Genomic DNA, 26,215 nt, shown 5'->3' with positions numbered 1-26,215 from the left:
ATATATTTTAGTTGTTCAAAACGTTCAATCAACGAACACGTTGCAACATCTAGACGTGTATAAAACACCTTCACTCTAAATTTATCTTCTGGCGATTGTGGCTTTTCGTCATGATGCTCGTAGTCAAATTGTCGTGTCTTCTTTCGTCGTCGAACTTCCGTACCAGTTTTAAATTCTTGTTCCCCATCCACCTCTTCACTCAGTTCTTTTGCCATTTTTAGAACTTCTTTAAAATTTGTATCTGATCGATACTCTTGTAAGAATATTTTAAAGTTTTCTATAGACTCTAAAGCAAGGCGTAATGTTCATATTTTTGTCTTGAAGCATTTTACTCACAGGGTTAATCTGTTAAGTAAATCATATCAAGTTATAAGAGAGCAAATAAATTTGTAGTACTTTATTTTAGCACATAATGTTTGTGCTTCATGCTGAGTTTCTTTATTAAAATTTTCATTATTTAAAATTTCAAAAAGTGCATCATAAATTTCTCCTAACTGATATCGTAGAGGGTGCATTGCATTAATTTTGCTTTCCCATCGTGTTTCTGATGGCTGTTTCAATGTTAATTTTTTTTACGAACTTTAAAAGGATTGCCCAACGTTTGTAAGAGAATGAAAAGAATTGTATATTTCTTGAATAATTGCAAAGAAACTAATTAATTGTATCTGCATCCACTTTGGCTGCATCATTAATGATTAAATTTAGAGTATGAGCAGCACATGGCATGTAAAAAGGTAGAGGATTTTTGTTCAAAAGCAAATTTTGGAGCCCATATTTGCCCCATTGTCATACTCTTGACCTCGCATGTTTTCAATGGAAATGTTCCATTTTTCGAGTTGTTCCATTATTGTTGCACATAAACCACATCCTGTGGAATCTGATATATCTGCAAAACCTAAAATGTTTTCCCTGATCTTGACAATCCCATTGTCACAGGAAACAAAGCGAATAATAATGATCATTTGTTCTGTTTTACTTGCATCAGGTGTGCAGTCTAAAATTTTGGAATAATATTTAGATTTTAGAATTGATAATAAAATTGTATCCCTGATTACGTTACTTAAAGTTTCCAATATTTCATTTTGACTGTCTTTACTTAGTGTACTCCATTGTTTCATTGTAGGGACCCTTTCAACATTATTTTCCATAACGGAATCAAACTTCCCAAACAGTTTGACTAATTTAAAAAAATTGCCGTTATTTCTTTCATATAATTTATCAGATGATCTGCGAAAAGCTAAATTTCGGCTACCAGCGAATTTTATAATTTGAATCAAACGTTCTTAAACACTCGTCCAATGTTTCTTTTCCATTTCATACATGCTTTGAGTCTGGAAATCGATAGTAGTTTTGTTTTTTTTTACCTATAGGTCATCTTTACCTATAGGAGTTTCCAAAAGGTTTGCCACCTTTTTTTTTTATTAAATTACTCTGGATTTAGAGAAAGATGTTGAAAGTTAATTTTTCACTAGGTTAGACTATAATAAATTTAGTTTAATCCTTTATCCCAGTGAGAGCAAATATAGTTTGTGCCTGGTGTTGTTCTACTTACCAAGGTAAGATAGTACAACACTATATTCAGTCCCGAAGATATTTTCAGATGCAAACTTTGTTTGCTCTCACTGGGATAAAGGATTAAACTAAATTTATTATAATCTGATGAAACATGTTGCGTTTTGAATAAATTTAATTGTTTTTTCTAGTTCTCGGATCTAAGTCAGTATATATAAATATGAATATATATATGTGCACACATACAAACATAACAAATAGAAATATTTTCATAGGTTATTTTTGTGGATGATTTGAATATGCCATTACTTGAAACTTATGGTGCCCAACCACCAATTGAGCTTCTTCGTCAGTGGTTAGATCACTGGACTTGGTATGATCGTAAAGAAGTTGTACCTATGAAATTAGTTGATGTGCAGATAATTGCAGCAATGGGACCTCCAGGTAATTTTCAAAAACTAAAAATTTGTATTCTAATTTTGGAGATATTATCTTATATCCAAGAAGATATCATTTAGTATATTTTCTTATTTCAAGGATATTATGCTATAGCTAAGAAGATATGTTTCATTATCTTAAGTAAAACTGTATTAGATAAATAGCTGACATGTTATTTCCACCACAAAAAATTTTAACTTTTATTATGGTAGTAATGCAGATCGGGCTCTTTCAAGCCACTTCTAGTATGCAAATAGACTGGATAATGGTCACACACACACCAGCTAATGAAAAATACACACATTTTGAATGCTAAGAACATCTAGTTTGACTGGAAGTATTATCAGTATCAATACTGCCTGTCAATATATTTCAGGTTTCAGATAAGTTTGCAATTTAAAGAAGTATGGCTTTCATACCATAAATTGATTTGATGGCGAGTTCTAAGTTCTTGACATACTCTTATTCCTCTTTATTATTATTATTATTCAGGCCTCCTTGGAGTCGAAAGACTCCATGGAGGAATATCTATCATACCACTCCTTGAACTCATTAACTGTTCTTGCTCTCACCACCATCAGGCAATGCATTCCACAGTTCAACAACCCTCCATGCAAACCAGTCCTCACCCTCTTGCTCACAGCTTCCTTTTGCAACTTCCAGGAATGACCCCTTGTCATTGCTCCTTCCTGCTGTTCCATCAACTGAAAGAACTCCCCACTGTCCACCCTGTAACTGTCTCTCAACAGTTTAAAAGTCTCGATCATATCACCTCTCCTTCTTCTATTCACCAAACTTTGCAGTCCACATTCCTCAGCAGATCCTCATAATTAACATTGTACAGTCTTGAAACCATCTTTGTTATCTGCTTCTGCACCCTTTCCACAATTCATTTATCCCTTTCAAATCCTGGGGACCAAATTTGAGAACAATAGCCAAAGTGTGGTCTGATCCTTATACAATGGAATGATAACTCTTTTATCTCTGCAGGTCAGTGACCTTCTCAGTATTGCAGAAATCCTCTGCAATACTCAGAAATGCCCCCTGAATTTCAGTTTTCTAACAATCATCACCCGCAGATCTCTTGTCTCTCCTACTTTGTCCAGTACAGCTCCTATAATCGAGTGCAACCTCCCATCAATGGATCCCAAACTTCAAGACTTCACATTTTGTTGCATTAAACTGACACCCCCCATTCATTTCCCCATCTGTGTAGTTTATTCAAATCCTCTTGCATGGCTGCCGAATCTGCACTATTACTAATAACCCTTCGCAGCTTCACATCATCTGCCAACAACTGAATATTATTCTGCAATCCATTGACAATGTCATTGATATAAAAGTTAAACAATACGTCCTCACCATATACAATTCTCTGATACCTATCAGACAGCCAATCCTGAATCCAGTTGACTAACCTGACATCTAAACCCACGTGCTGCAACTTAACACATTCGCTGCCACGCTACTCGGGCATAATTTGTTACCGTACACCAAGCAATTTCATTTCTTCAAGGTCAGTACAGGTAATCTCATTGCCGGCAGTAATCGACATACAAGCATATTCATAGTTGGCTTGTGAGACTCAGATACCATCTACGAGTTTACACACTTTCGCTGCTAGCTCCACACGCCAAGCATTTTTACTTCTTCAAGGTCAGTACGGGTAATCTTGTTGCTGGCGGTAAGCGTCATACGGGTATATTCGTAGTCGGCTTATGATGCTCATATACCCACTACGAGTATACTCGTTAGCAGCGAATGTGTTAAATATCAGCTTATCATGTGGCACCCTGTCAGATGCCTTTTCAAAATGAAAAAAAAATGGCAGTGTATGTCTTTCCCTAATCAATTGCTCTTGTCACTTTATTATAAAAGGCAATCATATTACTAAAGCAAGAGCACCCCTTAACAAATCCATGTTGATTCTCACAGATAACATTACTCTCATCTGCCCAATGATGTAAATGGTCCCTCACTAATTTCTCCAAGATCTTAACAACTACTGATGATACACAAACTGACCTATAATTAGACACTTCCAGTCTGCTACTGCCTTTGTGCAGCAGCAGCACTATACCTTCCTTCCATTCCTTGGGTACCTTTCCCGTAGCCAGACTTTCTTTGAAAAGCCAGGTCAGTGGAGCTCTCAGTTCTTTAGCACATTCTCTCAAAAATGCTCGGTGAAATACCATCCAGTCCTACAGCTTTACTGACATCCAGGGTATTTGGATCACACTCTCATGCATCTCTAAACCTCAAACTTACCCTATCCCTCTAGTATTAAAACTTACTCCTCCAGGATGAAACACTCCAATAAAGTGCTCATTAATTTTATTCCCATTTTTATCCTCCAGTGTCATTCTTCCACAATCGTTTCTCCTCCTTCTGGTCACATAGCTAAAAAATTCCCTAGGATTTTCTTTGGATCTTAGGGCCAATCTCTTCTAATATTCCAGATTTGTCTTCCTATTCATACCAGTCACTCTACTGACCTGCATCTTATATTCTTTGTGCATCTGCGCTCCACTCCTCTCCTTATATCTCTTCCATAATCTATTTTTCAACTGCAGTTCCTATTTGATATTGTTTGTCATCTACTTTACTCCAAATTGTGTCCTCTTCTTCATTCGTGGAATACAGCTTACTATTGATGCTAACAAATATTCCTTCACAATTTCTCAAGCACTAATAATATAATTATTATTATTACCCAAGATCCCATGGAGTCAAAGACTCATCTAGGAGGAGGTCCTTTTATCAAACACATAGTTGATCATACCATGCTTTAAACACACTCGAATTCTCTGCAGACACCACAGCCTCAGGCAAGGCATTCCAATCATTCACAACTCTGCGAGAAAAAAACCTGCTTCTCACATCCTGGCCTTCCAATTCCACCCTCCACGGAACTGCCCCTAGTTGATATCTAAGACTATTATAATCACCTGCATTATAATTCCACATATGTTCTCTTTTCTTTGATACTCCTGCATGTCTATTCATCTTCCATGTGAAAAACCACATGGTCACTCTCTCCAACTGGTGGGAGTGATGTCTTCTCACTTATTATCAGTTCCTCTGATGCTATGACCAAATCCAAAACTCTTGAACCTCTTGTTTCCTCTATTATATGTTGCCTAAGACATCTGTTCCTCAAGAATTCCAGAAATTCCATCCCCTTATTATTACATGCATTTTCCTCTTCCCATCTTATACTGCTGTGGTTAAAATGTCCCATAACAATCATTCTTCTTACACTTGCCAAGCTCAACTGCCTAAACATCTCTTGCTCCCTCTCTCTCTGTGCTCCTTGGCTTGTACCAACATCCACTAAATATCCTGTTCTTCTCACCTCTACCTTACACCATGTGCTTTCAAAACCATTAGTGTCACTGCCTTCCAAAGTCCACTCTTAGAGGACTTTGGAAGGTGGAGCAGTACTCCACCAGTACATTTTCCCTTCCCATCCTGCCAAAAAATGCTGTACTCCGCTACTTGTATTCTTGTTATTATATCATCTTCCATAAACCACGTCCCAAAGATCCTAATAATCTTTGGCCAGGCTGATGTTATTAATGCCATGAATCTAGATACTCCTGGCATTAGTATAAAGCATAAAAATGTCACTGCTTCTATACCTTTCATTATCTCCTCCATACTCCACTGGACTCAGTGTTACCTGATGTCGTCCCCCCCCCATCACCCATTCCCACAAGAGGCCAATCCTGCTACCATTCCCTAGGAATTCTAGTTTCCCTGCATTGGCACACCAAAACTCTTTCAGAAAACAGCAATTGCTCCAGATGCCTTTGTCCTTCCTCATTCAAATGCAAATGATCTCTCGCACACAGTTCCCTTCTTTCCTCAAATGCCCTCCAAGCATCCACATATTCCAATCCTCTCTTCTGACAGATTCTGGCTATTATGCTATTCATTATTACTACTCTTCTGCTAAGCTCCTATTTATCATACCTTGGTTACACATACACACACACACTATCTTTCCTCTCTGTATTTTCTTTTGTACACCCTCCACATGAATCTCAGATCTCTCGCGACTCAATTTACACTGCCTCTCAAGTCATTCCTGCCCACCATCGCAATCATTTCATCCACCCTTTCACCCTGCCTAATTGCTATAGTCACACTTTCTATCGTTCCTCCAGGAAAACACTCCTCTGGCATCCTATCTTGCACACCACGGATCATCGAGTTTCCATACATCACACCTCTTACCACTCTGTTCTTCGATTTCTCACCTGCATCCCCCACTCTCTCTCTCTCTCTCTTCTCTAACCCCTTTCTCTCAGTGTTCCCCTACTAACCTGGCATCACTCTATCCCTGGTTCCATGACTCCATCCCAATCTTCTCACTTCCTCTCTCTCTCTCTCTGACTGTTTCCATTCTTTCTTCTTCTTCTATCGTTCCCATAACTCTCTCATTCCCTCCTTTCTACTGTTTCTATTCTCTCCTCTTCTATCATTCTCGTAACACTCTCTCATTCTCTCTCTCTCTCTCTCTCTTCTACTGTTTCTATTCTCTCTCACTCCTACTCTGATTTGCCTAATCTCATCTTTTATACTTCTCATCTCATTCCGAAGACATTCCATCTCTTCTTTCAGCTCATCTGTTTCTCTCTGCAAGTTATTTCCTTTTATATGAGGCATATCCAGAAAGTAAGGTCCTTTCAAGAATTTAAAAAAAAAAAAAAAAAAACTGGTGGAGAAGAAAAAAAGTTTTATTATACTTTAAGTACTTTAAGATACCTACATATATACTTTATTTTTCCACATAGATGGCATTGACTTCCAGGCATTTTTTGTATCATCACACTAGCTTCTTCATACCAGCATCAAAAAAGTCTGACGCCAGTGAGTTCTGCCATTGAAGCAAACTATCTTTCAGTTCCTCATCTTCTTCAAAGTGCTGTGATGGGAGACATTGCTCATATGTATGAAAAATAGGTAGTCACTGAGCACAAGGCTGAGGCCATAGGGTGCATGGTCGAAAAGTTCCCACCCAAACTTTTGAATTTGTTGAACAGTTTGAGCTGCAGTGAGATCTCACATGTTGTCATGCACAATTCCTGATGATAGTATTCTTTCTCTTTTCTTTTGAATTGCTCATCTGAGTTTCCTCAGCATTTCACATTATGCATCAGCATTAATTGTGGTTTCTCACTGTAGAAAAGCAACAAGCAAGATTCCTTTTCGGTCCCAGAAGACACTGGCCATCATTTTTTTTTAACCGATTATGCCTGTTTGAATTTTTTTTGCTTTCAGAGAAAATGAATGGGGCCACTACATTGGTTGTTGTTTTGACTTGATGTTGAGTATGATATCCACATTTCATTACTGGTCATGATGCAAGAATAAAGTTCATCTCCTTTATTTTTGTAATGATCCAAAAATTTTTTAGCTGATTCCACTCTTTACTGTTTATGTGTATCAGTCAGCATTTTTGGGACCCATTTGGCACACAATTTCTTATATTCCAGCTATCAAAATTTCATGAATGACTAAATGTGAAACTTCCAGGAATTAGAAATAAAGTTCCATAATTGTGAAACAATGAATTTTTGTGTTCATTCACTCTTTCCACCAAATCATCTGTCACCATACTTGTCCAGCAAGCATTGTGAACATTGTTGGATTCTTTAAATAAAGGATACCATTGCCTAACTTTACTGTCACTAATTATTTTTCATCAGTAAACCTTACACAATCATTGGTGAATTTCTGCATGACTGTTGTTTTCTGCTAACAAAAACTGTATTACACCATGATCCTCACAACTGGTAGGATTTTTTATCACAGCACTCACAAATTATTTGTACAAGACACATAAATGATAACGTGATGAAAGTAAAATAATCAACAGCTAGCTCTATGCTACCACACATGTGATCCCTCTCCCTTATCTTATTTCGTGGTAAATTCTGAACAGACCTTACTTGATGGATAAGCTTTGTAAAACTATTACCTCAGCAAAATGCATTGTAATCATCAAAATTCCTAGTATGCACCCTAAAGGGATGTGAGGATACTGTGATAGAGTACATGGAAAGTTTACATTGTTGATAACTTCCTATTGACATTTTATTCCAAATTAGTCTGTTATTTTATGTTGCTGGCCTGGTTGGCCGAGTGTTTAGCATATCCGCTCTCTAACCAAAGGGCTGCATGTTTGAATCCCGCAGTGGGCATGGATGCTTGTGATTGTCTGTGAAAATACTAGTGGTGGCGGTCGGTGGTAGATGCCGTTTGTGTAGATGGTGAAGGTAGTTGCGATGGAGACAGAGTTGTGGAGTAGGTGCCCTCCCTCGACCAGTCTTTGGACTCCCTGGAGGTGTTATGTAATAATGATCTGTCAGGACTGCAATACTGTCAAATCTTATATTTCAATCTTCTAAGGTTCTTCCAACTGCATCAATCCATGTATATATCTTGGTCTTCCTCTGGATTATTTTCCTGCTGTCCTGGCATGAAATACCTGTTTTTGAGTAATCATTCGACTAATTTTATTTAAGTGCGCATACCATCTGAAAGTAGCTATCACATTCCTGAATGTTAACTATGTTAACTTCCTTCTAATGTCTTCATTTTTAATCTTATTCTTCCTCTGATGCCATCTGTTCAATCTTATCATTTTCTCAAAACTCTCCTATCTGTGATGTTCTGTCTTTGATTAACAGTTTTATTTCCGACCTAACGCTCAGATTCATAAATTAAAATTGGTTTGAACACTGACTTGTACACCTCCTTTGGCATTTCCACTAATTTCTCTCTTTCTTTTCCTCTCTCTCTCTCTTATTTCTACATATATGTAGATCATAGCTGAAATGTTTTGTGTGTTTTATAGGTTACCTATACTGGATTCATCTAATGTTTTCAGTGTTCTATTTATTTTCCCATTCTCTCTCTCTCTCTCTTTCTCTTCTTACTGATTTTCATGTTACAGAGTTATTCGGTGTAGTTAAAGAATAATTTCACTGGATTCATTTAGAAGTGTAACAGAAACTGCATAAAGCAATGAGCTAAGTTAAATATCTCCAATTTTGATATAATTTCTAATGCTATTTTCCATCATCATGTGATCCATATAGCTTTGAATGACCTTGGAGATAGTGTGCATCAACCTTGACTTCTATCTGCTAGAATTGTAACTCAATTCTAGCTGCTGACTTATAGTTTAAATATAACTAGGAGTTCTTCTCTTCCATCCTCGAGACAGGTTGAGTCTAGTGTGGATAAGAGCCTTTCACCTTTCTCTGTTCAAAGTGAGTTCTTTCATATGCCAACAGTTTTGAAAGTCCATTGAAGTTCTAAGGACTTTATGCCATGTTAATCTTGGTCTTCCCATGGATCTTGGATCCTCCGTATTGTCCTCAAATACTAGGTGAGGAAGTCTGCTCAGTTCCATTTGCACAGTGTGACTAAACTAACTGAGTCAATGCTTTATTAAAAAAAAAAATCAATATAAATATCTCATTTATCATATAACTGTAGCATTTTGAATAGCTTTTCTCTAGGCACCTTATCAATATCCTTTTGTAAATATACTTAGTTACAGATTCTTGTTACATTCCCATGATTTCTTAACTCTTTTGTCTTCAGTTGAAAATTTGGATCTTGATAACCCTTATTTGTCCTGCAGCTAGCTTGTTCTCCAACAATTTTTCTTAGTCTGCTTTCAAGTATGTCTGCATAAATCTTATCAGAAACAATTCCTCTGTAATTATCACATTTGGTTTTATTTTCCCTGTTCACATATAGGAACTATTAGAGCAATCATCAAAATTCTATCTTCTGACCAGACCTTAAGCTACTGTAAAACTTTTATACCTCAATATTTGAGCACTTTTGGTTAAATATCAAGCAATGTAGATGCCCTTCCACGTTCCATGTTATGTTTTTAATGGGTTTTTTTTTTCCACCTCAAGTAGTGATGTGACTTCGAAATGCATTTCTTTTGAATATTTTCTACTACTGTTCTGTCACTTTTTGTTTAATTTGAGGTTGGGTGAAATGGATGTGCAACTTGATTAAGCAAGACATCCATAAGCAGAAGATGTTGTTTTGAAGGAATATCATGAGAATAAGGGTGAGAGGAGTTATGAAACACATAAGTTCAGGCCAGTGAAAAATGTGAAAATGTGAAATTTTTGAAATTTCAAGAAAATTGGAAGAAAAACAATTTTAAAGTGTTATATTAGGATTGACATTGAAGCCGGTTTAACACATTTGAGGAGGTCATAGGTATTGTATAGAAACTAAATTGGAATATGTAAAGATATCTGCTGTTCAGGTTAAAGGCAACCTAAAATAATTTTATTGTTATTCTGAAAATAAAAGATAGTGAATGCAGACTGTACCTTTATGTTACAAGCAGATGAGATTGTTCAAATAATGAGGGCATTTACAGAATTAAATCTATTACAAATTTTAATATAACAATCTGCATGATCGCTGGATGCTAATTACATAATGGCCTAAAAGAGACAGACCATAAAAATGGTGATTAAGTTATTAAAATAGATATGAATATGCTCAGGGATATTAAACACTTTGAATGAAAGAGGAAGAACTAGAAAATTTTAACAAATGAGCAGATCAGAAAGATTATTTTTTAAAAAATTCAAATATTTTGAAATTTCAAGAAAATTGGAAGAAAAACAATTCTAAACTGCTATATTAGGATTGACATTGAAGCTGGCGTAATATATTTCAGGGGTTATCTTCCTAACATCAGAATCAGAACAAAAAAGAAGGATGGAATGAATAGGATTCATATATGAGCTTGCCTGTTCAGGTTTCATTTATTTATTTATTTTTACTCTTTTTTTTTTGTGAATCTCTTCTGCAAAAGTTCTAAATCTGTTCCTTTAAGTGTTACACGGTGATCAGCATTCGTTTTTGAAATTACGGATTCTACAAAGGCGTTAAAATAACTATTTTTATTATCCTGACATTTCGATCCTCATATCAAGATCATCATCTGGAGCATATCTAAATATACAAGACAAGCTGCATTACATTTCAAACTGTAAGCTAGAGAAACAATGATTTGATCACGTGCTACTCACTGGCATAATCTCTAGTGAAAAAAAAAAAATTAAAAAAAAAATAATAATTAATTTAAAAAAATTACATCAAGCTTGATGGTTTTCCTTCACTGTTACTTGAAGGTAAACCATCTGTAAGCAAGAATGTTTATTCATGTAATCATAAATTAAATCTAGCTTGATGCAATTTTTATTTATTTATTTATTTATTTTTATTTTTATTTTATTTATTTATTTTTTTTCACTAGAGATCATGCCAGTGAGTAGCATGTGATCAAATCATTGTTTCTCTACCTTATGGTTTGAAATGTAACACAGCTTGTCTTGTATATTTATATATGCTCCAGATGATGATCTTGATATGAAGATCGAAACGTTGGGATAATAAAAAGAGTTATTTTAACATGGTTGTAGAATCCATAATTTCAAAAATGAATTCTAAATCTGTTCGCATTTAGTACTGTGGATGGCCTAAGGGTTTGGTAATCCTGGAAACCCTTCTCTAGCAACCAAACATGGGACTTTTTTCAAGTCACTTCAGGCCTCCAATAAGTAGAATGTATTTTCTGTAGGATGTATTTTCTGTTTCCAGTATTGAGACCATGCGTTTTACAATAAATAACAAATTTAATAAAATATAACCCTACAAGTTTCATAAGTCATTAGACTAACATCATCAGGGTATTAGCAAAAGTTGTACAGAAAAGCAACAAGAAACAATAAATTGCAGATATTAGATTTTATCAGAACTTCACAATTATTACATATAAATAAATAACCAGAATAAAAACATTAAATTAATTTACTGTATACATGTTGGAACAATGCTAGTTACTGCTGTCAAGCATGTTATATCTTAGATCTGTGGCAATTAGATTTTTAATGAAAGTGGACCAAACTTGGTGTAGAATTAAGCGTTCATTTTTGTTACATTGTGTGTGTTTTCAGGGCGGGGGGATCCTCAGGATTTCAGTGGCTTTCTTGTAAAATAATTATGATCAATATAAGGCATTTTTGTTTGTTGCCAAACTATTTGATGGCCTGTAGTGATTGTATGGAGATTGCAACCAACCAATTCACAACAAGTGAATGAAGTTTCTACTGCTATTGTGAAGCAGGCCATGAATAACAGCATTTGTTTCTTCAGTAAATGTGCTGTATCAAAACACATGGATGTCCTCCCCTTTTTTTTTTTTTTTTTTTATGTTGGGCCCATTTATGAGAGGTTGACTGGTCGACGCTATGCTGACGGGACTAGAGGTAATCTTCTATTGTTGGCCTTTGTTTCCACCATCTTTACTTCACACGGTAGGCATAGCACTTTCACGTGGCTGTTTTTTAATTGAAAAAATAGCTGATTTAATGGACTAAGGGTACTTATGAGTTGTACTGAAATAATCGGCTCCTTAGTACCTTCTGTTAGTTTTCTGTTTACTGCTTATTTTCCACAAAAAACACTTGTAATTACGATGAAATGCAGGAGCACAAGTTTAACGTAACTTATGTTACGTTACCCTTACTCAACTATCTGGAAAATTCTACTGAAGATTCTACATTTCTGCCCATTCAAGATAACCCTGACAGAGAAGTTGTGCCTGCAGGATTTTGAAAGTTAACTAACATTTGCTTTAATATTCCTTACTCAAGTGGAGTTGGATGCTGTGTGGCTGTGGATGATTTTGTGGAGATGAGGCTCTTCACTTGAATGGAGCTGTGAATACCCACAATTGCCAGGTATGGGCTATGTAAAACCTGCATGCAATCCAACAAACTCCTTTGCATTCACCCAAAGATACTGTCTATTGCAGATTTTCAGCTTCATTTATCGTTGAACCATTCTTCTTTGAGGACATTCACCACTTGGGTCCTGTGACATGCTCAGTTACTGCCGAGAGGTATTGTGATATGATAAAAGAATTTTGTGGTGCCTCAGCTACAGCAGTGCCTGTGCATGGATTCAGTCATTTTCATGAAGGATGGGAACCTCCACACACATTGATCAATCCATTCAGGCAGTTCTTCAAGAACATTTCACAGAAGTCAGAGTGATCAACCATGTGTTTCCCACTGTGTCTTGTTCACCTGTTCCCTGTGACTTCTGGCTCTGCAGATTTCTCAAAGACTGGGGTTTATTGGATTCATCTTAATAACTTTCCCACAATAAATTACTGCATAATGCAGCATGTGCGCAACATCCCTCCCAGCGAACTGCATTCTGCCATTGAATGCATTGTGCAAAGAATGCAGTTTGTGGCATATTGGGAAGGGCAGCAAATTGAACAGTACAGCCCATGAATGCATAATGAAAGTGAATAAAAATGTATTATTTATGCTATGTCACTTTCCTACGTACACACACACACACACACACACATACACACACAGAAAAGTGACTACATCTATATTTGGTATATCATGCAGTGTCCCTAGGCCATGGATTTTGGAAATGCTTTTATTTTTCTCAGGTATTGCTTCCACATAATACACAACATATTCCTGCAAAGTTTTGCAGCATTTAGATCACTGGATGGCACTCCACAAATCCTTAAACAGGGATACTTTAATTTTGATCACCCTGTATGTTTATATTATCTACCATAGTATCTTATGACCCACTTAACGGTACTTTCCAGGAAACAGTGCTGATGATATCTTCTGGATTTCATCACTTGGTTATGAAAAATTTCAAAAGATTGTTTTCTCTTAACTTCAGATCTATACCTAATATATTTCTTTTTTATTTTAGGTGGTGGACGTAATCCAATCACACCTCGTTTTCTGAGACATTTTAATACCATTACCATAAATGAATTCAGTGATGACATTATGGAAACAATATTTAATAAGATACTAATGTGGCATTTAGACTCCAGGTGAGATTTTATTAAAAGAAGTATAACAGTCTTTATTTTCACTGTCTTCAGTTTATTGTACATTAGTTAACTAGTTAAATAACTTCTTTCTTTTTATGCTACATGATCAGCATCCATCATCATCATAATGAAATTCCTGAAATGTACCCTCAGGAAGTACACAGGATATTATGATGGTACTGCGTGATAAATAGACATCATTGCTAACTTTCATTCAACAATTTTCTTCCAAATGAATCTGTTATCTGTCAAAATTCCAACATTAGCAGATCTTATATTTCTGTCTTCTAAAGCAGTTTTTTTTTACTGTATCAATCCACCTATATCTTGGTCTTCCTCTGGGTCATTTTCCTGCCAACCTGGCAGAGAACACTTGTTTTGCTAATCTTTCCTCTCCCATTCTGTTTACGTGACCATACCACCTTAGTTCTGCTAACACATTCATGGATGCTAACAATATCAAGTTCTTTCCTAATATCCTCATTTTTAATATGATATTGCCATTGATGACATCTGTCCATTCCCCTAATCTTTCTCAGGACTGTCATATCTGTGATCTCTAGTCTTTAGTCAAGTTTTTATTTCTAACCAAGCTCTCTTAAAATTGGTTTGAACACTGTCTGAACAGTCTTCAAACCAATGTACAGATACAGATAGTTTAGTGTTTCTATACAGATACTGTAGTGTTTTGAACAAATCTCTCTCTCTCTCTTATTCCATATAAATTTAATCAGTTGACTTCCTACCATATCTGTTTTTTGTTAATTCTGCTATCGCTTTCCAAATTTAATTTGTCATCTTCACTTAAAATTATGCCTAAAAATAGCTGAAATATTCTATAGATTCTCCATTCAGGATGCAGTTGATGTTTTCAATTATTCTGCTATTTTCATTGTCTTTGTCTTTTTAATGTTGATTTTCATTCCAAATTTATTACAGCAATTATTTAATTTGGTCAAGGAATCTGCAGACTTGACCTGGATTTATTTAGGAGTACAGCATTATCTACATAAAGTATACAGCTGAGATTAACATCTCCAATTTTGATATCAGGTTTAATACCATTTTCCTTCATAATGTGATCCATATAGAAGACTTTCCATCATTCTTATATTACAACTGTTAGCTCAGTATCTACTTCATCTTAATTTAGTAAATTATTTACATCTATTTCTCTATTTTTGTATAGATATGCTTAAAAATCAGTGTATAGTGTTGAATTTTTTCTTGACAATTATTCATAAGACTATTACACTTTTTTTTTATAATCTTTGTCAAGTAGCTTTATTTTATCCTCCTACATGTTTTGCCATTCCTTTTCTATTGGCATCCTCAGGGAATACAAACTAGCAAGCTAAAATGAAGGTTACAGACTAGGTTATAACTGATAATTCTAATTCATACAAAAAATTGGTATTGTGCGTGACAATGTGCGTGTCTCGTTAACGTGATTTATTCATTATGGTTCATTACGTAATTGTTATGAAAGTTCATTTCTTTGATGTTTAATGATCTGATAAAAGTTTTCCAAATTTCTGGTAAAATTAGACCTTGATTCTTGTTTAGGTTTTCAGTTTTACGGGCGACTGTAGCTGCTTCTTTAAAGGTTCTTGAATGTTAGTTATCTTCTATGTTTGGCATAGAAGATAACTACCATTTCAGGCCTTTCATGCCACTTTGCCTCTACTAACCATCATATTGAGTGGGATAAGAGCCTTATGCCATACATAGAAGATAACTACCATTCAAGAACCTTTAAAGAAGCAGCTACAGTCGCCCGTAAAACTGAAAACCTAAACAAGAATCAAGGTCTAATTTTACCAGAAATTTGGAAAACTTTTATCAGATCATTAAACATCAAAGAAATGAACTTTCATAACAATTACGTAATGAACCATAACGAATAAATCATGTTAACATGACACGCACATTGTCACGCACATTACCAATTTTTTGTATGAATTAGAATTATCAGTTATAACCTAGTCTGTAACCTTCATTTTAGCTTACTAGTTTGTATTCCCTGAGGATGCCAATAGAAAAGGATTGGCGAAACATGTAGGAGGATAAAATAAAGCTACTTGACAAAGATTATAAAAAAAAAAAAAAAGTGTAATAGTCTTAAATCAGTGTATATTTCCATGATTTCTTCCATGTTGTATTGTAGAATTTCTTGCATATTTTTCAGTTTTGGAATCCAATTATTCATTGACTAACCTTTGCTTGATAATTTTCAGTGAATGTTTTCTACTGTGTTTTGAACTGCCTATTATAATATATTTTCTGATGGCATTTTTGATTTTGTTTCTAATCACCTTTTGCATTTCTATGAAATCTATATTTGTTCTGTTCTACCAAGGTATCTCCTTTTCTTAATGCTTCTTTTTTTTTTTTTTTTTTTTTTTTTTTGATTAGATCAAGCATTTGTAAATTTGTAAACAGGATTTCTCTAGATATTCTGTTTCATGGTAATGATTTTCTTAAATCCTTAGTAACTATTATTATTATTATTACCATAAGACCCCCCATGAAGTCAAAGATTCACCTAGGAGGTTGTTTTGTCATATGTACAGCTCATCACACCTTGCCTTAAACGCATTCAAATTCTCTGTAGACATCATATTCTCAGGGAATGCATTTCAATCATTCACAATCCTCCATGCAGAAAATCTGCTTCTCTCCCTTGTTCACACTATCCCAATTCAGCTTCCAGGGATGGCCACTTGTTCTTCCTCGATCTCCACCATTTTTTGAAAATCCTCTTTAACATTGATGCTGTAACAACCCTTTATGAACTTATGTCTATATCATATCACCTTTCTTCTTCTTCTTCCTATCTACTAGACTACAAATTACATCATCTCAACCTTTCTTCATACTCAATATTCCAGAGATCAGAAACTACCTTAGTAATTTTCCTATGGACCATTTCCAACATCTCTTCATCCTTTTGAAAATCAGGTGACCAAATCTGTGCACAGTAGTCCATATGTGGTATAATCAGGGACTTATAAAAGGGAACCAGAATCTCCTTACTTCAGGTCAGTATCCTATGTGTCATTGCCAGAATTTGTTGTGTTGTCCTCACAATTGTGGCAATTTGTCATCAAAATTTTAGATCCTTATCTACCATAACTCAAAATCTCTTATTCCCTTCATCTCCAACAATATATCCCAAAAAAGTGTAAATTCTACATTTCATCTTTGTTTCCCCAATTTTAAAACCTTACATTTTGCAACATTGAACTGTTATCTCCACTCCCATGCCCATTCACTCACTCTGTTCAAGTCTTCATATAAGGCCAGAACATTGCTCTACTTCTCATAGCCCCTATTCAGTTGTTTGCATTATCTGCAAACAACTGAATAAACAGCAATGGCCCTAAAACAGATCCTTGAGTAACACCACTAGTGACTTTCCTCTTACAAGATATTGCTACCCCATACACAACTTGCTGATACCTCTCAGATAGCCAATCTCCAATCCAATGCACTAGTCTAATATCCAACTCCATCCACTCTAGTTTGACTATTAGCTTATCATGTGGTAATCTATCAAAAGCTTTGCAAAATGTATGTATGTATACTACTGTGTGTCCATCTCTTTTGTCCAATAAAGTTGTCACCTTATTGTAATAAGTAAGTAAGTAGATGTCCATCAAAGATAATACCTCTTGTGAACTCAATTCTGGATTACCAGCTTCTCCAACAATTTAACCACAACAACTGATGCACAGATAGGCCTATAATTTGATGATTATGTTCTACACCTCTCTTATTTAAGTGGCACAATCTTGTCTTCCTTCCACCCCTTTGGAACTTGATCCTGTGCAAAATTCATATTAAACAAATATATCAGGGCAGATACCAACTCTGTGGTACATTCCTTCAAAATATGTGGTGATATATTATCAAGTTCCACACAATTATTAACATCAAGTTTGCTCAAATCCTCATATACCTCTTGCTAACTTACAGTCAGTCTCTCCTCCTCATCATCAACTACTCTCAACCTCTCCATGATGTCATATTTACAAGAATGAAAGATCATGAGAAACTGTTGATTTAATATATCAGCTATATCTTCTGCAGAAGTTGTTCTTATACCATTTTATCCAATCAATGTCTTTCTTCCATAATCATTTTTTTTTTTGCTGGCTACTTATCAAAAGAATTCTCATACTTCACTTTTCCTTGTCTGTTCTTTGTAATCCTCATGGAATTGATTATTACCATTCCTCTTATGTTGCCTCCATAATGTCTTTTTCCTCTGTATCACATGCTTAATCTCTTCTTTCATATATTTCACACCTACCTTATTTAATCTTCTGACCCTTGGAATACATTTAAACATTGCTTCTACTAGATAGTTCTTGAACATCACCCTAGCAGTATTGATATCCTTTCCAGCAAATTTCTCATTCCATGCTACACCTGCAAGCTGTCTCCTTCTCATAATCACCAGCCTTAGAGTTCCACATATACTCTTTCCTCACAGAGGTCCTCTCTGCTGATGTTATTATTGTTGAAGTTATTTTTTCCATTCTGTCAGGTAAATCTGATTCAGTCATACTTTTACCATTCATCATACATTAGAAAGGGTCCAGAGAGGAATATGAAGAGTCAAGCTGATGTTGTGGTCCTGCAAGAGGACTGGAATTGATCGTATGAGTGGGCTAGTGAGTGGAACTATTAGTTCATTCTTGAAAAGTGTACTGTACTGAAATTTGATCAGTAGTGATGGGATGTGAAGTATACACTTGATGGAGAAATTTTGATGGAGGTTGAAGAGTCAAGCTATCTTGGTGTGTGTGATTAAATATGAACCTGAAGTTCAGGGATTACAGTGCACAAGTTGTGAATTCATCACATCAGGTTATATCAATAGTGTCTTGATATTGCAGAAATAAAGATGTTATGGTTCGGTTATATAAACCCTTCATTAAGCCTCATGTGGATTATTGTGCACAAATTTGGCTCTGTGGTTTTCATGGTGATAAGGATACATTAGAACAGGTCCAGAGAAGACTGACTAAGATTGTAACTCGTCTTTGGAACTTGTTTCAAAGGAATTGAACCTGAAGACAGGTTCAAGTAATGCAGTTTGCAAAGCCTTGTGAATAGGAAAAGGGTGGAGATATGATTGAGATGTTTAATTTGGTAAATTGTTACTGAGTTAACATGCGGAGAAATTTTTCATAGAATGGGAAAAGAGGGGTGCAGGGAACCAGAGGCTATCCCTGGAAACTCTATAAGGAAGATGGGAGTAAAGGAGTAAGGAGTGGGTTTTTTGCATAGAGAGTGGTTATGAATGGAATGCATTGCCTTACAGTGGTGAATGCAGACATGTTAGATGAATTGAAAGCACAGTTTGATGAGTTTGTGTGTTATGGTATGCACTTCCTGGAATGAGTCTTTTGACTCTGTGGAGGTCTGTGTTAATAATAATAATGATTTCAATCTCTCTCTCTCTCTCTCTTGATGTTTATTTTTATGCTTGCTTTTTCACTAACCTATGATACCTATAATAGTTAAACTGACACAATCAATTTCATTAAAAACTTCTCCATTTAGTGATCTTCACATTTACTACTTTTGATTTGTTTCAGTTTTTAAAGAAAATATTACTTGTATACAACCTCTTTCTCTTTGCAAAGCTATTGTCATCATTTCATATTATGACAGTATATATACATGATTAAGTTTACTATTACTCCTATAAATCTATTTCCTATCAACAAGTTTCCTCCAAACTAATCTCTCACTTGCCAGCACTCCAGTGTTGTCATATCTTATATGTCTTTCTTTCAGAGCCCTTCTGACTGCATCATTCTGCCTAGATCTGATCTTTCTCTGGGTCTTTTTTTTCCCCTGCCATCTTGGCATTCATCAAACACCTACTTATCCTATCCTTTCCTTTTCAAGGGATCATACAGCTTAGATTAACTCTATTCACATTCCTGAATGCTAACAACATCAACTTCACAATATCTTGATTTTTTATATAATTTGCCTTCAAAGTCATGTTTTCAGTTCCTCCCCCCATATTCTCAGAGCTTGCATATTCATAAGTTAAATTGGTTGGATATACTTCTAGTTTAGTGTTTTGGCTAATTTTTCTCTCATTCCGTATAAATTTATTCATCTGGTTCCTCACAATAGCAGATTTGCTTATTCTGTTGTCTGTTTCCATATTTAACTTGCCATCTTTACTAAAACAATTATATCCAGTGGTCTGAAATACTTCACTTGTTCTATTAAGTTCTCCATCTAGAATGCAGTTGAAATTTTTTTATGTTCCTGCTTATTTTTATAGTTTTGGTGGTCTTTTTACTGCTGATTTTCATGTCATATTTGTTACTGTTGTTATTCACTTTAGTTAAAGAATCCTTGAGAACAAATCCAGCGAAAATTACTGATTTGTTCAGGAGTACAACTTTATCTTTATAAAGCATAGAGCGAAGTTTGATATCTCTGATTCTTATATTAGGTTTAATACCATTTTCTTTCCTAATGTGATTTATATAGATGATGAATGACACCTGTATGCAACCTGATTTTACATTACACCATCTTCCTGTGCATCTTTCAATTCTAACTGCAAAATTATAACTTAATATAAGCTGCATTGCTCTGTACAATGTTCTACTTACCTCACTACATAGCTGTAGTGTTTAAAAGGTTTACTCTTGCACTCTCTTCATATGCTTTTCCAGATCTTCAAAATTCAAACCTTAGGTACAGATCCCCCATGCTTTCTAACTGTTTGTTGTGAAGTGAAAGTTCTCCATCTAGAATGCAGTTGGAATTTTCTATGTTCCTGCTTATTGTTATAGTTTTGGTGGTCTTTTTACTGCTGATTTTTATGCCATATTTGTGATCCTGATGACCCCTATTTGGCATGAACCTAACTTGTTCTTCAAGTTTCTCTTTCACAGTTTTCTTAGCCTCTTCTTAAGCATTCTTGCATAAATTTTATCAGGAACACTTAACGAACTTTTTTTTATAATTATTGCATTCAGTTTTATTTCTTTTTTTATAGATGGGAAATGTGAGTTCTACTCCAGTCATCTGAAATTTGACTTTCTGACCAGAGCTTCTACAGCATAGCCACTGGAAAACATTTATACCTTTATATTTGAGCATTTCTAATCAAATATCATCTACTCCAGCTGCCTTTCCACATTTCAGGCTTTCAATAGTTTATTATTATTATTATTATTTTCTTGATCTCCATGAAGTTATAATACTCTTCTTAGGAGGCCAATGCTAATTAACAAAGTGTATCATACCACTCTTTAAACTCATCCACCATTTGCACTTTCACCAACTCAGACAATGCATTCCATGCTCCTGTGTGAAAAACTTGTGAAAACATTTTAACATACTCAATCACATCATATGCATTCTGTGCAGACTACAGACTTAACAGGTTATAATGGTTGCAAGATAAAATGGTAAAACTGATATTCTGGGAACAACCCACACCTATACAGGCAGCACAGACACAACACAAAATATTTAAGGTGAAACACTATGCCACTACACAGTCATGTTAAAACATTACTTCAGCCCAACCTATAGAGTAACCAGAACAACATATCAGATAACAAGACCACAGTCAACAAACCACATAACACATAAGTAAAACAATCACTTCGGCAAAGCCACCCGAAACTTTTGCATACCTGACATGACAAACAAACTGCCGTTCGACGACAGAAACCTAGGGACACACACAGAGAGTTGAAACAGGCACTATATAAATATTATAGCAAGAAATGAAAATTAAAGAAATTCCTGTTGCTCTCTGCCTCACACACACACACACACACACAAAACCTATGACAAACCCCACTCAAAAAACACTATTACAAGGATATGTCCAAATCCAACCCTACTTCCAAAAAAAAAAAAAAAGTTAAATTGTTAAATAGCAGTTGAAATTTTCCAAACATGTACCAAGAAACAGTAAAATCAACACCCAGATTGCGACCGGTATAGAAACATAACCACGAAACCACCACCATCTATTATCTTCCTCAGATAAGCTCTGCAAAGCTTCAAGGAAGAAATCAGAAATGTTTCCCAAAGAAAAGAAACAAAGAAAATTATTATTGTTATTATGTGATAATATCATTAATATAATATTACTATGTAACAAGAAAAAATAATGTAATAAAACATTATTATTATTAAAAATTATGTAAATAATGAATTTATATTATATGTTAGTGAGAATTAGTAAATATAATATTTTAATTGGAAAAGTGTAAATACTGTGTATAATCACACTTTCTCAAACTTTGAAAAAAAAAAAAAAGGTAAACTACACCAGGTAATATTATATAACTTGTATAACTCTGAACTATATAATTGTAAATTATTACTTTGATTGTTATTTTAAAAAATAGCAAAAAAAACTATGTTAGCATCATTATTATTGAAATCTTATTATATGTAGCACTTAGTACTGAACCTTGTAAAATAACATGCTGAATATTACTCAAGATGATCATAGTATATATGTAAATATTTGCAAGATCAATAAAAAAAATATTATTATTATTATTATACAAAAAATTCTGTATAATCTTCATTGTTAATATTAGAAGAACATGTGTTGTAAATACATAATATAGAGGCAGAAAAGTATTATTAAAAATTTTAATTGAAATCCAATATACAAAATGCAGCACTTAGTGTTGAATTCTATAAAATTATAAGTTGCAAGGTCACTCAAGATGTTTATTATAAGTGTAAATATTTTAGCAATAAAAAAAATTATTATTATTATTTTTTTTATTTTCTTGATCTCCATGAAGTTATAATACTCTTCTTAGGAGGCCAATGCTAATTAACAAAGTGTATCATACCACTCCTTAAACTCATCCACCATTTGCACTTTCACCAACTCAGACAATGCATTCCATGCTCCTGTGTGAAAAACTTACTTCCTTACTCATTTACTTATAATGGAATGTAATATTTCTGAGCAATAAATACAAAATATTATATTCAGGCAATGACAATCAAGGAAAAGAAGGAGTAGCCATAGTATGCAACACAAAATACGAGGCTAATCTTCTTGAATGGCAGTCAGTCTCAAGTAGACTAATGTTGGCAAATATGAGAATGGGGAACTGGACAATGAGACTTATTTGTGCCTATAGTCCCACAGAAGGTTCTACTAAGGTAGAAGTGGAGGAATTTTTACTCATTTACTTATAATGGAATGTAATATTTCTGAGCAATAAATACAAAATATTATATTCAGGCAATGACAATCAAGGAAAAGAAGGAGTAGCCATAGTATGCAACACAAAATACGAGGCTAATCTTCTTGAATGGCAGTCAGTCTCAAGTAGACTAATGTTGGCAAATATGAGAATGGGGAACTGGACAATGAGACTTATTTGTGCCTATAGTCCCACAGAAGGTTCTACTAAGGTAGAAGTGGAGGAATTTTTTGACGCTTTAGAAAAAGCAACTGACACAATGAAAAAGGAAAAGTTGGTCCTTGTTAGGGATCTAAATAGCAGAGTAGGAAATGATTGTGAGACATACAAAAATATTTTGAGAAAATTTGGAGAAAAGAGCAAAGCTAATAATAATGGCAAATATCTGTTGGATTTCTGCTCAGGACATGGACTGGTTATTACTAACACCATGTTCCAACATAAAAATGTGCACAAATTCACATGGAAAGAAGAGGCTAGGAATAAGAAAAGTCTCATTGACTATGTTATTGTTGATAGTGATGTTTTCTCCCTGGTGCAGGACACCAGAGTGTACTGAGGATTTGAAATTGGAAGTGATCACTATTTAGTCTTGAGCAGGATAAAATTGAATTTCATATTGAAAAGAATAACATGTAAGAAAGTTTTAAAGCGAATAAAAGTTGAGCAGCTCTCAGATGTGAACTGTTGACTAAAATACAGAAAGATTATTGAAAAGAAAATGAAAGAGTTTGAGAACAGGAATCAAACCTTGGAGATTCAGTGGCAAACTCTGAAGAAAACATTGATTGCTTCTGCCAGAGAGGCATGTGGTGAGGTTGTGTGCAAGGATAAAAAAATCAGAACTCCATGGTGGACACAGGAAGTTAAAGAGGCAGTGAAGGAAAAGAAGAAAGCATATCAAAAGTTCCTGTCAAATAAGTCGGCTTTTACTTTTACAGAATACAGAGACAAATGTAAGAAAGCTAAACAGTGTGTAAAACTAGCTAAACAAAAGTCATGGGAGGACTTTGGCAACAATATAGAAAATAAATATCAAGAAGGTGGCAAATTATTCTGGAGGTTGTTGAAGAAGCTTAGGAATGGAGGAAAGAGTGCTGTAAAAGGAGTTAGAGATGATAAAGGTGACATAAAAACGGGAGAAAAAGAAATCCTTGAAGTATGGAGTAATTACTTTGAAAAACTGCTAAATGAAACAAGCAGTGATGACAGCACAGTGATAAAAAACACTGACCAGGCATGCAGTCAGGAATACATATCCATACTTGAAGTAGAAAAAGCCATCAAAGGCTTGAAATGTGGAAAGGCAGCAGGAGTAGATGATATTCGACCAGAAATGCTGAAGTATGGTGGCATAAAAGTCTTACAGTGGCTGCACTGCATTGTTCAGAAAGCCTGGACTGAGGGACGAATTTCCGAAGATTGGAGTAGAGCTCTCATAGTACCCATATATAAAAAGGGAAATAAAACTGAATGTGAGAATTACAGAGGTATTTCCCTACTGAGTGTTCCTGGCAAGATCTGTGCAAGTATACTTGAGAAACGGTTGAGAAGAATTGTGGAAGAAATGCTTGATGATGAACAAGCTGGATTCAGGCCAAATAGAGGCTGTCAGGATCAGATCTTCACTTTACGACAAATAGTCGAGAAAGCATGGGAATATAACAAAGATCTATATTTAAGTTTTGTCGATTTGGAAAAGGCATATGACAAGGTGCCAAGAGAGAAGCTATTCAATACGCTACAGTTATATGGTATTAATGGGGCATTATATCAAGCAATACTTAGTCTTTATTTGAGTTGTAAGTCAGCAGTTAGAATTGAAGGAAGTACAGGACGATGGTTTAATGTTAAATCTAGTGTGAGACAAGGATGTACATTATCCCCTCTGTTATTCATTATCTATATGGATCACATAATGAAGGAAAGTGGTATTAAACCTGATATGAAAATCGAAGATGTTAAAGTCAGCTCTTTGCTTTATGTGGATGATGTTATACTTCTAAATAAATCCACTACAAGTCTGCAAGATTCTCTGACTAAATTGAATAGCTGTTGTAATAGATATGGTATGAAGGTCAGCAATAAAAAGACAAAGACAATGAAAATAGGCAGAATCATTGAAAATGTCAACTGTGTTGTGAATGGAGAACCTGTGGAACAAGTAAAACATTTCAGCTACTTAGGTACGATTTTTACTGAAGATGGTAAATTAAATATAGAAATAGACAACAGAATCAGCAAAGCTGGTATGGTGGGAAGTCAATTGAATAAATTCATATGGAATAAGAGAGAAATTAGTCGGAACACTAAATTAGCTGTATACAAGACAGTGTTCAAACCAGTTTTAACTTATGGATCTGAGAGCTGGGTCAGAAGTAAAACACTTGACCAAAGACTAGAGACCGTAGATATGAGAGTCCTGAGAAAGATTAGAGACGTGAACAGATGGCATCAATGGCAATATCTTATTAAAAATGAGGATATTAGGAAACAACTTAACATTGTTAGCATCCAGGAATGCGTTAGCAGAGCTAATCTCAGGTGGTACGGTCACTTAAATAGAATGGGAGAGGAAAGATTACCAAAACAAGCGTTCTCTGCCAGATTGGCAGGAAAACAACCCAGAGGAAGACCAAGATATAGGTGAATTGATACAGTACAAAGTGACTTAGACAATAGAAATATAAGATCTGATAATGTTGGAGTCTTGACAAGTAACAGACTGATTTGGAGGAAAATTGTAGATAGGAAGTTAGTAATGATGTAAATTTTTCATGTAGTACTGTCATATTCTGTACACCTCTTGAGGGTACATGGCAGGAATTTGATGATGATGATGATGGAATGTAATAGAATATAATCTGAACTAAATATGGTTATGTTTTAAAATATGAAGTAGGTTAATATTTCTATTGGTAACATATTGAAATAATACCGTATGCTGTCCATCCCAAATATTGTTCCACTTGCTATTTTGCTCAGGGCATTAATTGACCTATGAACAGTTATTAACTTTATACATATTACACATCTGTCGAACCACAATTCAGTCTCACATATGGGGCATTGCCTCTAAGAGTTC

General features: G+C 34.9%; 1 protein-coding gene across 1 annotated transcript in view; it reads left to right on the top strand.

Moving 5' to 3' along the window:
• Positions 1 to 26,215, top strand: part of Dhc36C (Dynein heavy chain at 36C) — a 1,350,914-nt gene that overhangs the window by 527,254 nt on the left and 797,445 nt on the right. The window contains 2 exon segments of the mRNA XM_090395101.1: positions 1,788 to 1,956; positions 13,765 to 13,891. Of these exon segments, the coding sequence (XP_090251227.1) occupies positions 1,788 to 1,956; positions 13,765 to 13,891 (296 nt within the window).

Source organism: Typopeltis vanoorti, chromosome 7 (genome assembly GCF_054136105.1).
Source record: "Typopeltis vanoorti isolate ZY-2024b chromosome 7, IOZ_Tvanoo_1.0, whole genome shotgun sequence".
In the NCBI taxonomy this organism is placed as follows: domain Eukaryota; kingdom Metazoa; phylum Arthropoda; class Arachnida; order Uropygi; family Thelyphonidae; genus Typopeltis; species Typopeltis vanoorti.
The sequence above is the reverse complement of the archived record's forward strand: the minus strand, read 5'-3'. Positions and strand labels throughout refer to the sequence as shown.